General features: G+C 46.8%; 1 protein-coding gene across 1 annotated transcript in view; it reads left to right on the top strand.

Annotated features, from left to right (window-relative positions):
- Positions 1 to 14244, top strand: part of EFHC2 (EF-hand domain containing 2) — a 204845-nt gene that overhangs the window by 175534 nt on the left and 15067 nt on the right. The window contains exon 14 of the mRNA XM_045471272.1: positions 10949 to 11054. Coding sequence (XP_045327228.1) covers positions 10949 to 11054 — 106 coding nt within the window. The remainder of the gene's footprint in view (positions 1 to 10948; positions 11055 to 14244) is intronic.

Genomic DNA, 14244 nt, shown 5'->3' with positions numbered 1-14244 from the left:
CTGAGGTGAAATAGGCCTAGGAGTCTGCTTTCTTCCATCATCACATTCCCAAGACCACATGGGCTAGTTAGCATTTCACATGTCTACCTCCTGCTTCCCACTGTTAGTTAGTTAGTTAGTTAGTTAGTTTGCCTTTTCTCTTACTCTTTCTTCAGTAGAAAATAGCTTCCAGTTTTCTTTACCTGCTGAAATCCTGCTCTTTCTCTAAGACTCGCTTCGGGTAGCACCCCCCCCATGAAGCCATCTTAGATTCACTTGGCTGGCTGTGACTGACTCTTCCAGAAGATTCTCACAACACCGTGTTTCTCTTTTTGTCTCTTACCTTGTAACGAAGATTTGTGACTTGACATTCGGTCCATTCAGATACAGAGACCTGCTTTCAGCCTGTTTGATTTGCCACCTATGAACAACCAGCGGGTTTGCCAGATCTTAACAGTTTCACCCTGCCTGGTCTCTTGTAGTCTTTGAATGCATTTGCTAGCTATGTGATCTTGTGCAAGATTTTTGACCTGCCTGAACCTCAGATTCCTCACCTCTAAAATGAGATCATACCGGGGCGCCTGGGCGACTAAGTTGGTTAAGCATCTGGCTCTTGATATGGGCTCAGGCCATGATCCCAGGGCCGTGGGATCGAGCCCCTCCGCTCAGTGTGGGGCCTGCTTGGGATTCTCTCTCTCTCCCTCCCCCCTTCTCCCCTGCTTGTGTGCTTGCTCTCTCTCTAGACTAAAAAAATAAAACCAAAAATACAATGAGATAATACCTACTTCCTGGCAGTTCTGAGGGTGACTTGAGATAACATACGCAAAGTACCCAGCGCAGCACCTGGTACTAAGTATTGATCGGGGACTAGGCGAGAAGTTGAAGTCAGGGACCACAGACCACACACTCTGACTTCGAAGTGAACTGGAAGAAACTTGTGTCCCTCTACACAGAGGAAGCCTTGTTTTCAAACAGTTGGATCTGAAGGCGTTTCGCACATGAAGCTGTCTTCCCGTCAGGAAGCTGCGGATATTTATTAGATTATCTCTTATGGCCCCGGGGATGAGTTGTCCTGGAAAGTCCGGTGATGTGGGAGCCTGGCCTCTGGAGGACCTAGACGTTCCTTCTCTAACACTGAGGCCACCAAATCATCATCCTCTGCAGCCTGTTTTGTCTCTGCCTTTATGATTTGACATTAAAGGCAGAAAGACCGTTCCCCCACTTCCTTCGAAGATGTCCCGGGCACGGCACACATCTGCCTCCGAGCCCAGCTCGGCTTTGTGGAGGTCATCCCTCCGGGTTGCTAAGCGGACTGTGTTCAGTCCAGCTCTGCCTCTGATTGTGCGGTGACCCTTCTCTTCACTCGGGGGGAAACTTCAGACCAGTCAGATTAGAAAATGTCTCATTCCCAGTCCCCTCTCCCTCCCATATGCCCCGCCACGATCTGGGTCGCATGCTTGGGGTTTTGCATCATCTCCGCAGATTCCTTTCAAAGACGGCCCTAATTCCTAACGGACCCATCAGCCTGCAGCTTACATTTCTATTCTGCATTCTTATTGTTCCCCACAGACTGCACAGGGCTTTCCAGAGCCTTGACCAGACTCTCCTTCTGCACAGCCCTCCTGTGGCATGCCACGCCAGAGCCCCTCTGACGTCTGCCACATCCTGTGGGAGGCAGGCCTGGAGCGTGTTGTTCTGGTTCAATGCACGCTCCGTCCAAGGGCGGTTTTACCTGTGGCTGTGTGTGCTCAGTTCAGGCGCCGGAAAACAACATGGCTGCAGATTTGACTGATTGTCTCTCACCCCAGTGATGGTTACTCGCGTATTTTTCCTAACCCCGTTGTTTTAGTATCGAGAGTTCCCTCTGCTGCTCTTCCATTTTTTTTTTTTTTCTTTCTTTCTTGTGATTCAGTTAGGGCTTTTCCTGAATTAGCCCAGCTCAAGCTGGGATGGGGACTTCAAAATCGTGTTCACATCCGGTCACCTGAGGCCCCACCAGTCCGTGGCATGAAGTCACCTTAGTTACCAGACGGGTTCATCTCACCCAACGCATAGAGCATCGGGCTTACATGTTCTGTGTAGTAGTAGCAATGGGTGATACGTGAATGATGGGACTGATGCTCTGTATTGACACAGTGCCAAGGGCCCGAGAATATTCCATAAACCCCTGAGCCTGTCAAAAGGCACGTGACCGTTGATGATAGGCACGGTTCCTCATTTTGTTAAGTGCAGGCACTGAGGCACCAAGAGGCTCTCTTGCTGAGAGAGCGCGGTGCAGACCGAGTTGAGTCTCCGATGGAATTAGGACGACGACTCCTTAAGATACCCTAAACCTTTGGGATGTGAGCCTTGTAAATGGACCCGACCTCTCTGAGGCCTCACGTGGGTTTTTTTTTTTTTTTAATTTTTTTTTTTCAACGTTTATTTATTTTTGGGACAGAGAGAGACAGAGCATGAACGGGGGAGGGGCAGAGAGAGAGGGAGACACAGAATCGGAAACAGGCTCCAGGCTCTGAGCCATCAGCCCAGAGCCCGACGCGGGGCTCGAACTCACGGACCGCGAGATCGTGACCTGGCCGAAGTCGGACGCCTAACCGACTGCGCCACCCAGGCGCCCCTCTCACGTGGGTTTTTGATGCTCCCTCAGTTGTTCATAAGCAAGAAATTCTGGTTCTCAAACCATTCGGAAGTGGAGAGTATTCTGAGGTCATTCCGTTCTGTGCTCCGTGTGGGACTGGGAAGTAAAGAGGTGGCCTCCTTCCCTAATGGTGGCCTTATGAATCGCCACTTGGGATAACTGGAAATGAATTTAGAGACCTGGCCGTCTAGAGATTCCCAGAACTACTCACTGACAACCTGGGGCCATGCCACCATGCCAACTCTGAGTTTTTAATGACCCACGGACGCAGTGGCCCAGAGCTCTACGTTTTTCTCAAGTGTCCAGTCACTAAGTATGTCAGAAGGTGTTCAAGGGGCACTCGGGTGGCTCAGCTGGTTAAGCGTCTGACATGATCTCACGGTTCGTGAGATCGAGCCCCACGTAGGGCTCCACACTGACAGCGCGGAGCCTGCTTGGGATTCTCTCCCCCTCCCTCTCTCTCTGCCCCTCCCCTGCCTCAAGTAAATAAATGAAATTAAAAAATCGCAGAAGGTGCTCAGGTGGGCACCCCTGGGTTTGCCGGGTAATGAACTGAAGCCAAACACAACCAAGCGAATCAAAAATGTGTCTTCACTGCCCTCCCTCCCTTGCAGCTCTAGTCATGCAGCCCGGCCCATTCACCTGTGTTGCAAGATGGCCTATGCAGCAGAGGGGGAAGCCATGTTCCTTTTTAGCAAAACACAGCTGCTGCTCTGCCTTTTACCTCCACAGATGGAGCTTTATTCGTTGTGGCAAGGAGATAGATGGCTTCTGTAGTTTTCAAGCCATTCATCCTTTTAGGGAGGGGGGGACCAAAAGCACCCGTCAAATGACACATTTCTAAGAACTCCCACCTAGCTAGGCATTGAGGAGCATGCTTGGGAGGGAGGGGGGGTCATGATTATCTAAGGAGGAACGAGGGAAAATTGCCTTCCCTCCCTCTTCCTCCACAAACATGTCCCTGAGTTTGTGTAGGGAAGGAAATGGTGGCTTGCCCAAGTATCAAAGGGAAAGAGGAATTTATGGAGGCTTTAGGAAAACACTTTAGCACTGTGAGCTGGGACTTTAAAGTAAGGAGGCTGACTTTTTAACAAGTGGAGAAACACTTAAAAGCCAGAATTAGTGTTGCCCTTTAGGGCAGTCACCCTGGAAGACCGTGCAGGGTTCCAACAATGTTGCCATAGAAAGTTCTTCTTTGCAATTGCCTTCACGGCCTTTTTGAGAGACTTGCCTCCAGAGTGGCCAATCTTCGTCCTTTGACCACGGATCAGAGTCTTAGCAAGAGCCAAAAGTCATTCGGCGAGGAGCAAAGTAGGGGGTCCTGGTGGACAATCAGGAGGCTGGCATTTTTGATCAGGGGCACAGCATGACCCCGAAGTAAGGAGACGCATTTTCTATACGATTCACAGGTCTTTCCAAAACGTTTTGAAAGGATGGATAGGATCTGGCAAAGGATGACAGGGAGGGCGCCATTTATGGGTGACAGGGGAGACGATATTCAGAGGTAAATGCAGGCAATGACTGACTTGTTCCCAGTACCCGAAGAGTCAAGCCTTCCTCCATCTCTGAACTGCTTCCTCTTGGCTCCTCTGCCTCCTATTTGGACTATTTTTAGAACCCGAGCTCTCTTATATATCCATATTCTCTCTCTCTCTCTCTCTCTCCCTCTCCCTCTCCCTCTCTCTCTCTCCCCCCTCTCTGTCACAACCTTGGCTAACAATAACGAATGGGAGATTTAGTGTGTGTTACATAGCAAAGGAGGGCATGACAAACCTCACCCCATCGGTGGCCTGGGTGCGGGGGGAAAGCTATGTACAGAATCGCGGAGCAGGGAGGAAGACCGGGGACTGATTCCTCGCCAGCATTGGATGAACGTACCACCTTGAAAACATTGTTTCAGGGTCTCTCGCCTGCCTTTCGTGCTTTGTACGTTTTCACCCAGTGCTCATCGCAACCAGTGACCTCCTCGATACCCATCCCCCACCTAGCCCATCCCCCACCCACCTCCCTCCATCACCCCTCAGTTTGCTGTCTGTCGTTAAGAGTCTCTTGTGGTTTGCTTCTCTCTCTTCTCCCCCCTCTCACTGTATGTTCATCTGTTTTGTTTCTTCAATTCCATATAGGAATAAAAGCATCTGGTATTTGTCTTTCTCTGATTGACTTATTTGACTTAGCATAATACTCTCTAGCTCCATCCACACCATTGCGAACGACAAGATTACATTCTTTTTGATGGCTGGGTAATATTCCACCGACATTTATTTATTTATTTATTTATTTATTTATTTAAAATTTTTTTTTTCAACGTTTATTTATTTTTGGGACAGAGAGAGACAGAGCATGAACGGGGGAGGGGCAGAGAGAGAGGGAGACACAGAATCGGAAGCAGGCTCCACGCTCTGAGCCATCAGCCCAGAGCCTGACGCGGGGCTCGAACTCCCGGACCGCGAGATCGTGACCTGGCTGAAGTCGGACGCTTAACCGACTGCGCCACCCAGGCGCCCCTCCATCGACATTTAAATAACACGCACATACTACTATTTCTGTGTTTCTCATTTTTAGATACCACTGCTAACTTCCTGTTAGGGTGCTTGAGGATTTAACATAATATTAATTCCCACTATTGGTCTTTCTGGATGCTCTTAGGATCTTCTCTTCGGGGCCTTGTGTGTATGTGTGTGTGGCTGTATATGGATTCGCTGTGCTTAACACTTTATGGGCCCTTCTGGTCTGGAGACCCTGTCCTTTGGTTCTGGGAAACTTTCCATCAATTTTTAGTGATTTCCTCTCTTTCATTTTCATTTTTCTCTTGTGAGAACTCCTGTCATTAAGATTTTGGATGTCCTAGGGGCACCTGGGTGGCTCAGTCAGTTGAGTGTCCGACTTCGGCTCAGGTCATGATCTTGCAGTTGACGAGTTCGAGCCCCGCGTCGAGCTCCGTGCCGACAGCTCAGAGCCTGGAGCCTGCTTCGGATTCTGTGTCTCCCTCTCTCTCTGCCTCTGCCCTGCTCATGCTCTGTCTCTCTCCGTCTCAAAAATAAAGATAAACATTAAAAAATTAAAAAAAAAAAAAAAAAAAAAGATTTTGGATGTCCTGGATTTGGATCTCTCCTTTCCCGGATTTTCTTTTTGTCATCATGATTTTCTTGACACGATATTCTGCCTATTCTACTGTGTGTATTTACTACTATCAGATTTTTTATTCCAGGAGCACAGTTTGTCTGAATGTTCCCTTTTTTAGTTTTCTGTTCTTTTTTCATGGGTATACTGTATCCTCTTATCTTCCCTCTTTGCCTCGGCAACCTAATTGTCTTTGTTTTTCTGATTCCTTTTTTTTTTTTTTTTTCTGTTGCTGTTTTGGCTTCTGTCCTTAATGCTTGAAGCTTTTGGGGGGAGGATCTTGTTGATTGGTGGGTTTCACTGCACAAATCCATCTCCTACCCCTCATTTTCGTGAGGTGAACCCCAGAAGCTGGAATCTGGAGATCTTTCTGAGACCATTCAGAGAATCAGGAAAGGAATCCTATCTTCTCCTGCTGGAATAGGAGGGAGGGTGGAATGGGGGAAAGGGTCACCAAAGCATGGCTACAGGTATTCTAGAAATGGGAAAGGGGAAGGAAGGGGGCCGAGAGGCCCCAGTTCAGTGCGTAATGCTCTCCTCTGCCCTCGATTATGCTTCAGCTCCCCCAGACTGAAGCTTCTTAAGTTGAATTGCTCTGAAAGAGAACTGTATAGAAAAAGATACTTGGGATTCGCTGCCCTGGCTTTGTTCAGGCTTTGAAACAGCCCTTGTTTTCAGTCTCACACCATGTTCCCGCCTCTGATGGCATCTGGAGCCTGCTTTCGCTGAGCACCTCAGGAGTTCTGTGGGCCACATTGGCTAATCTCTAAGTGGCCCCCTGCCTCCAGACATTTACAGTTTAGCTTCCCTTCCTCAGCTCTGCCAAGCTGGTTACCAGTCCTTGGTCTGCTTTCCATCTTGCAAAAGATTTTGAAGATTCTTGCCCACCGTTGTCTTTTTTTTTCCAGCTGTCGTGAACATTGTGGGTTACCACCTATTCCTTTATTGTCGTTTTGGTGGGCTTTTGGTGAGAAAGGGAGATAAATATTTGTGACCAATCCATCAGGATTAACTACAACTCTGTCCACTTCCAACAGCAAAGAATTCTTCCGAGAAGCATTGGCTCATTTCATCCACTTTCATTGAAAGATGCTTTGTTCTCTTGTCCCTTGCTCCTTTTGCTGAGAGTTCCATATCCATTGAGATCCTCTAAGAACTGAAAAGAAAAACTTGGAGTGTTATACCACATTAGCTCAACTCTTCTCTGGAGCCTGGCTCTGGGTCTTTGAAAAGACTAAATCTCTCAAACGTTTTTCCTCAGAAAACATTCATACATCATTTCTAAGCTGTGTACTCTTCCATTTCCAGCTTTTGATCCTTCCTGAATATCATTTGATTCACAAATATCCTTTCCAAATAGCCTTTGAAATGGGTAAGTGGTTAGATGTGTTGAGTCTGACATATCGTATGTTGGGCGGGGAAGAAGGCTGGGCACCTAGGGGTAACAGGTAGGGATGAGTAAAGAGAAGACTTCTTGGTAACAAAGTATGATAATAGGAATTCCAGTGGTGATTTCGGAAATCTTTCTAGAAGTTTCCATTGCCATCATTCAGGGCAAATGCAGATTCGGGTAGAGGGACTCGGTTAGGTAAGAGGAACTTCAGGAAGGCCTTTCTGAAGAAGCAACATTTGAATTGAGACTTTCAGACAAAGGGACCAGAGGGGCAAATGCCTCACATTTCTGGAAGAAATCTCAGCATGCTCAGAGAACAGGAAGAAGGCTAGTGCACCTGCGATGTTTTGAACAGAGATGGAGTTTTCAGGTGAGATCAGGGAGGTCAGCGATGGCCGGATTACATACAGTGTTATAATCCCTGATGAGGAGTTCAGCTTCTGTCCCAAGTGGATTGGAAAGCCATTGGAGCGTTCAAGGAAGAAAGTTACTGATCTGGTCTATGTTTTAAAAAGCTCATTCTGATGGAGGATGTGTCTGCAGCATGGTCAGAGTCGAAGCAGCAAGACCAAGCTACAAAGCTATGGTTATAACCCAGGTAGGAGTTGATGGTGGCTTGGAGTTAGTGAATGGGAGAGGAGGTGGAGGAAAGGATTTATGATCTGCTATGGTGGTAGAACCCTCAGGACTCGTTAGTGGATTGTATGTGCGGGTGAAGTCTGATGTGGTCCTACATTTGTTTGGTAATCTTTTGACTGGTTCCCAAATTACTGGGATATCACACTTCTGAAACCTCTAGGATTAAATAAGTGTCTCCTGTAATTGACGTAACGGTAATTTACCGACAATTACATTCTGTACTCTAGAAACAGAGAAACTTAGTTCCTTGGTGATCTCATCCAATCGCTCAATCTGGTGGCTTTAAAAAAAATTTTTTTTTTAATGTTTATTCATTTTTTTGAGAGAGAGGGAGACAGAGCAGGAACAGGGGAGGGGCAGAGAGAGAGGGAGACACAGAATCCGAAGCAGGCTCCAGGCTCCGAGCTGTCAGCCCAGAGCCCGACGCGGGGCTCGAAATCAGGAACTGTAAGATCATGATCTGAGCCAAGGTCAGACACTTAACCAGCTGAGCCACCCAGGCACGCCCCACAATCTGGTGGCTTTTAACACCATCTGTATGCTAATGGCTGCCACCTTTTTGTCTTCACCTCGAACCTCTTCCCTGAATTTCAAGCTCATAGATCCAACTGCTCACTTCCCATCAAAATATAACATATGCAAACAGAACTCCCGGTTGTTTTCTGCCAACCTGTAGCCCCCGGCAATCCTTCCAGTCTCAGGACAGCTATATTTTTCCAATTGGTCAAGCAAAACCCTTAGAGTTGTCCTGAGCCCATTCATTCTCTCTGTCTCTGTCTGTGTCTCTCCCTGTCACTGTATACAATCCTCCTGGAATCCTACACTCAAAGTATTAAGAATTGACCACTCCTCACTGATCTCCACCGCCACCGCCGCCATTTATGCCTCCTCTGGGTTACGGAAAAAGACTGCTAACTGCCCCCACCACTCTTGGCCCTGCCCCTGCATTCTCTTCTCAATGTATCAGTCAGAGCAATCTTTGGAAAATACAACTTGGGTCCCATCATAGCTCTCTGTACAGTCTGCTCCTGTGGCTCTTAGTTCTCTTCAGCAGGAAAGTTAAAGGCTCTACATGATCTCATTCTCTGACCTCAGCTCCTACTCGGAGTATTAGGGAATACTTTTCTTCAGGGCTCCATGCTAAATGCAAGTTTCCTACAAAACATCTTTAATTGATTGAGCTTCAGTTCCTCTCCCAAAACACACACAAATAAAAGACATCACGGTCCAGCATTTTGGCTACAAATATTTCCATAAACAGAGCGTGTCCTTTCAAGGAGTTCAAGATGACAAGTGAGCCAAAACCCAGACGATAAACAGTGGTAGGGGGCGGCATATTGGAGTTGCATCCCAGCACCCTTGGCCAAAGAAAATGTACACAAAAAAAATAACCAAATTCCCTTTCCCCTCTTCTGATCGCTGTTGATTCTACTTTGTTTAGATTGATGAGCCTGTGTGACTTCATCTTGTAACATTGAACTTATTACTGCTAATTTTTATTAGTTTATAAATACGAGCCATTATTTTCTTTAATCCTGAGGGGGAAAAAAAGTCCTTTGGTTATGAGTATGCTATTTTCCTGCATTTATCATCACCCAGCTTTCTTTTTTTTTTTTTTTTTTTAATTTTTTTTTTTTAACGTTTATTTATTTTTGAGAGAAAGAGACAGAGAGTGAGGGGGAGAGGGACAGAGAGAGAGAGGGAGACCCAGAATCCGAAGCAGGCTCCAGGCTCCGAGCTGTCAGCACAGAGCCCGATGCGGGGCTCAGACTCATGAACCGTGAGATCGTGACCTGAGCTGAAGTCGGATGCTCAACCCACTGAGCCACCCAGGCGCCCCAACCCGGCTTTCTTATAATTAATTATCCCCTGTTCATTCTTGCAACAGAGTCTTGTGCACCCCACTTGCTGGTGGGAGGGGTATGTTGAGTTGGAGGTCCTGAAGGTGCTTGAAATAATACCTTTGTCTTTTCTTTCAAACAATGGTCGGACATGACCAGTGTATGTTTTTGAGCCTTAAAAATGGGCAGAAAGTGGGGCACCTGGGTGGCTCAGTTGGTTAAGCGTCCGACTCTTGATTTTGGCTCAGGTCCTGATCCCAGGGTCATGTGATCAAGTCCCACGTCGGGCTCTGTGCTGACTCTGAGCCTGCTTGAGGTTCTCTCTCTCCCTCTCTCCGTCTCTGTCTCTGTCTCTGTCTCTCTCTCTCTGTAAAAGAAAACAAGATTGGCAGAATGTGGTCAAATTCAGAGTAGGTGGTATTGAGGTATTACACTGAGAAGTACTTTGCTTGTATTTAGGTCATTCTAGCAATTGTGTTGAAATTCCTAGGTCTTAATAGCCAAAAGTCTATTATGGTTAAAGGTTACATTTATGCCAATGTTTTCTTTTAAGTGAAAATGGGCTTACTTAATGTTTTTTCTTATGAATTTAAAACAATTCAGATGACAGAGAAAAGTCTGAAGAAAACAGCAACACTCAGTCTCTCTTCCCAGAAATAGCTGTTTTTAATATTTCAGTGTGTTGTTGCTAGACTTTTTCTATGCCTTTTTATATAAATATAAACCTCAAGTAAGATCATAACTCTAAATACTGTTTTATAACCGCCTTTCTGCCCAACAATACATCATGAACATGTTTCCAGGACAGTACATGTGGATCTAAATAAACCCTTTTTAATGGCTCGATAATAAATGATAAAGATACCTTTTATCTTCCCTAAAAATATCTTAGTAGACAAAATGAATCTAGGCGCCCCTTTAAAATGTAAAAGGCATGCAGTCTAAAAATACAAGGAGATTTTATTTTACTGACCTGTTGGGTCAACGATATGAAATTAAAGGGGACCTTCAAATACTCTGAGCAAAACGGTCTTGGTTACTGAATAAGCTCATTTCTTTCTGTGGCAACTGCAACAAATATTTATTGAGCACCTACTAAGTGCCAGCATTAACCTAGGTGTTGGGGACACGTTGGCAAAGTAGCCGTATGGGATCTTTGCTCACAAAGAGTTCACATTCTCAAGAGTTAGAATCAGAAAATAAACGAGTAAGAAACAGGAAAAATAGCAGATATTGAAACGTACCTGACATTATGTTTTCATGGTAGCATTTAAGGTGACATTTCGGTCCTGAATTCTGCAGATTGAGTCAAATTATATTCCATAATTATATTTTCAGGTTTCAAGACAGTGAAGAACAAATAAATTACGAGTTATTTTTCTCTGCCCTGAACTGGAGAATGAATCCGATGCCCGAATTGCAAGCGGTATCGTTTACTAAAGAGGTAAAATCAACCTTGCATTTTTAATATCCTTTATCTGAAAAACTAGTTTTCAACATGAAACATTAACAGCCGCGCTTTTGGAAAAAGCGCTTCCGTCTTCCTGGGTATTTGCGGTAAAGGCTAATCGCTTTCCGTGCTGAGTGAACATCTGCTCTATAAGAGCATGACTTCTCTTGTGCAGCTGAATTTTTGTTAACTCCAGTCGCATCCCATTATATGGAAAATAGGATAATAGGTTACAGTCATAAATAGATGTAAACACTCTTATCAAGGGATTCTGCTAACATCATCGTGAGCCACAAGAGCAAATCTCCGATGGTGCGTGTTTCAAGAATCCCCAGTGTATCTGTGGCTGTGCATACAGGTTGGCCTTGGGTGACAGAGGATAGTATGGGGACGCGCATGTCACAGTGCAGCCAAATTTACCATAAAAATTCAGCAGGAAAATGCTTGGTGAGGGAAAGCAAAGTTCACGTGATCTGATGGTGCTCTCAACATTGTGGCATTGTCTGAATTCCCTAAGATCTCTTTGGACCAGTTGTCTTCAAGGAGTGGGGGGGGGGGGGGGGGTGGATGGTGGTTTGTTTATATTTTTAACATGCTCCAGAAATTGATTTTCTTGGGAACGTCCCTTGATAAAGCAAATGTCATGTGGTTGCTCCCAGAAAGGAGGCATTTATTCCTGCCTGTCGCTGCTAACCAGCTCATTCTGGCCTGAACTGGTCTACTGCCCCTGGAGAGTTCCCTCAGGCATGCTGCTATTCTGGAGCAGTCAGGCAGCCTTAGAACTTCCAGATGGTTGGGAGAGAGTGGTGGCCTTTGGAGTCGCACAGAGCTAGTGTTGAATTCTGTCTCCGCCTCTTGCTTAGGCGAGCGGCTTTGGGGGACTTAACCCATTCGCTTATAAATCTAATTCTCAGACAAATCGTGAGTCGGTAATCCACTCTCAGCAGGTTCTGTGCTCAGCGCTGGGGTCCAGAGTGAAGGTCATTATTGCTGCCTTTTGCGGGGGGGGGGGGGGGAGGGGGGCACTGCCCATGGGGGCATCAATACACTCACTCATGCTTTGGAGTATGGCATGATACAGCCTGCATGGGATGGAATGGGTTGAGGAGGAAGCCTCCAAGAAATTATACTGGGGTGGGGGTGGGGGTGCCTGGGTGGCTCAGTTGGTTAAGCGTTCGACTCTTGATCTCGGCTCAGGTCATGATCTCACGGTTCGTGAGTTCAAGCCCCGTGTTGGGCTGTGCACCGACAGCACAGAACCTGCTTGGGATTCTTTCTGTCTCCCCCTCTCTGCCCCTCCCCTGCTCGTGTGCACATGTGCGCGTTCTCTCTCTCTCTCTCTCTCCCCCCCCCTCAAAATAAATAAACTTTTAAAAAAATGCTTAAAACAAATCAGAGTGGCATTGGGGCGGGGGGGGGGGTGGTGGTGGGCAGCAAGTCTTCTCAGGGGAGGTGATGCTTGAAATTTGAATGCTGAATAGTACGAGTTAGGAAGGGGGAAGGGGACACATCCTGGCATGAAGGCACGAAGGGAGGAGTGGAGGAGGAGGAGGCTCGAGATACCCGCAAAGCTGAGGTTTGAATATTGTCCTGTAAGCTCTGGAGGCCGGGGACGGGGTCAAGGACGAGAGCGACATGATCACGTGTTCCCTGTAGAGGGAGCTTTGCTCTGGGCTGGATGGTGGGCAGTTTGGAGAGGGGACTTGGGAGCAGGTAGACCCATTAGGAGGCTCTCGATGTCCCGTTGTCACCATGACAACTGCAAACACGTAAAGCACATCCTATGTGCCGAATACTAAGACTGGAAAGATCTACTGACTCATTTAATCCTCCTCGGAACCCTAGCAGGTGGATACTCTTGTAAAGTGAGACTTGTAACTCACGCCCGTTTCACTGTGAAGCATAGAAAAAAAAAATCTTTTTTAATATCATCATGATGGAACATATTGCATTTAATTAACTCAAACCCAAGATGCCATCACAAAAACAGATCAGTACTATCCTTTGGTAACCTTTTCATTCTTATCCATGCAGGTACTTAAAAATGAGAGATGGCGTTTACATTCTACCTTTTCGCTCCATGTTATAGTATCCTGGGCTGGTTGGATAGCATCCATTTGTCCCATTAGGACTTTTCCCCGGCCCCCTCTCCCCTGCTCTGAGTCCCAGGCAGCTGACCTTTATGGGCTGCATCAACGGGTCCGCTAGCCCTCTGCCCCCCACCTCCCTTGGGTTGGCCAGTGGCATGCACCAGCAAGAGAATGGAGGGTGGGAGGAGAGAGAAATCCTCTCCCTCCCTGCCAGTTCCCGTGGACTAACCACGTCCTCCATAGCTGCCCACCACTCCAGACTCCAGTGCCCACCCTCAGGAACCCTCCAGTAACCATTACCACCCCTTTGGCCCCAGGCGGTGGTAACGGCCCCCCTCCCCCCCTTGCTACACTCCTCGAGGGGCTGGAGGATCCCCTGTGGCCTTTCCTGACCGCTTCCCGCAACTTGGTAAACGGTCACTTTATTTTAAATTTCCCGCAACTTCCGCGATTTGCCCATGTCCTTTGTTTCCTGTGGCATCCTGAATGGCGCGCGTGCTTTTTCGTGCTAGTCGGCGACTGCCTTTGTTGTTCTTTTCCTTACTTCCTACCTGTCTCCTTTTCTGTTGCCCCCAGCCCACCACCCAAACGTTCACCTGTACATTGGGGGCTTCGTCATTTATTGCACAAAAATATAATTCTAGGGGTGCCTGGGTGGTGCAGTCAGTTGAGCGTCCAATTCTTGATCTCGGCTCAGGTCATGATCTCACGGTTCGGGAGTTCGAGCCCCACATCGGGCTGTGCGCTGATGGCGTAGACCCTGCTTGGGATTCTGTCTCTCCTTCTCTCTGCCCCTCCCTCCTTGTGCGTTCTCTCTCTCTCTGTATCTCTCTCTCTCTCAAAATAAATAAACTTAAAAAATGTTTTTAATATATAATTCTACCACATGCATTTATCTGTGGTGTGTTTTTCTTACATAACGGTTCATCATGGGCAGTCACTCTAGTTTAATATGTATAGACCTGAGCCATTCTTTAATAGCTGTAGTATGGATACAGAATAATTTATCCATCCATTTTTCTGTTGATAGGCGTTCAAGTCATTTTTGCATGTTTGCCTCTGACCTCGTGGTAGCTTATCACTTTAATTTTTAT

This window comes from Leopardus geoffroyi, chromosome X, assembly GCF_018350155.1.
Source record: "Leopardus geoffroyi isolate Oge1 chromosome X, O.geoffroyi_Oge1_pat1.0, whole genome shotgun sequence".
Classification (NCBI taxonomy): Eukaryota; Metazoa; Chordata; class Mammalia; order Carnivora; family Felidae; genus Leopardus; species Leopardus geoffroyi.
This window is presented reverse-complemented; position numbering and strand designations above follow the sequence as displayed.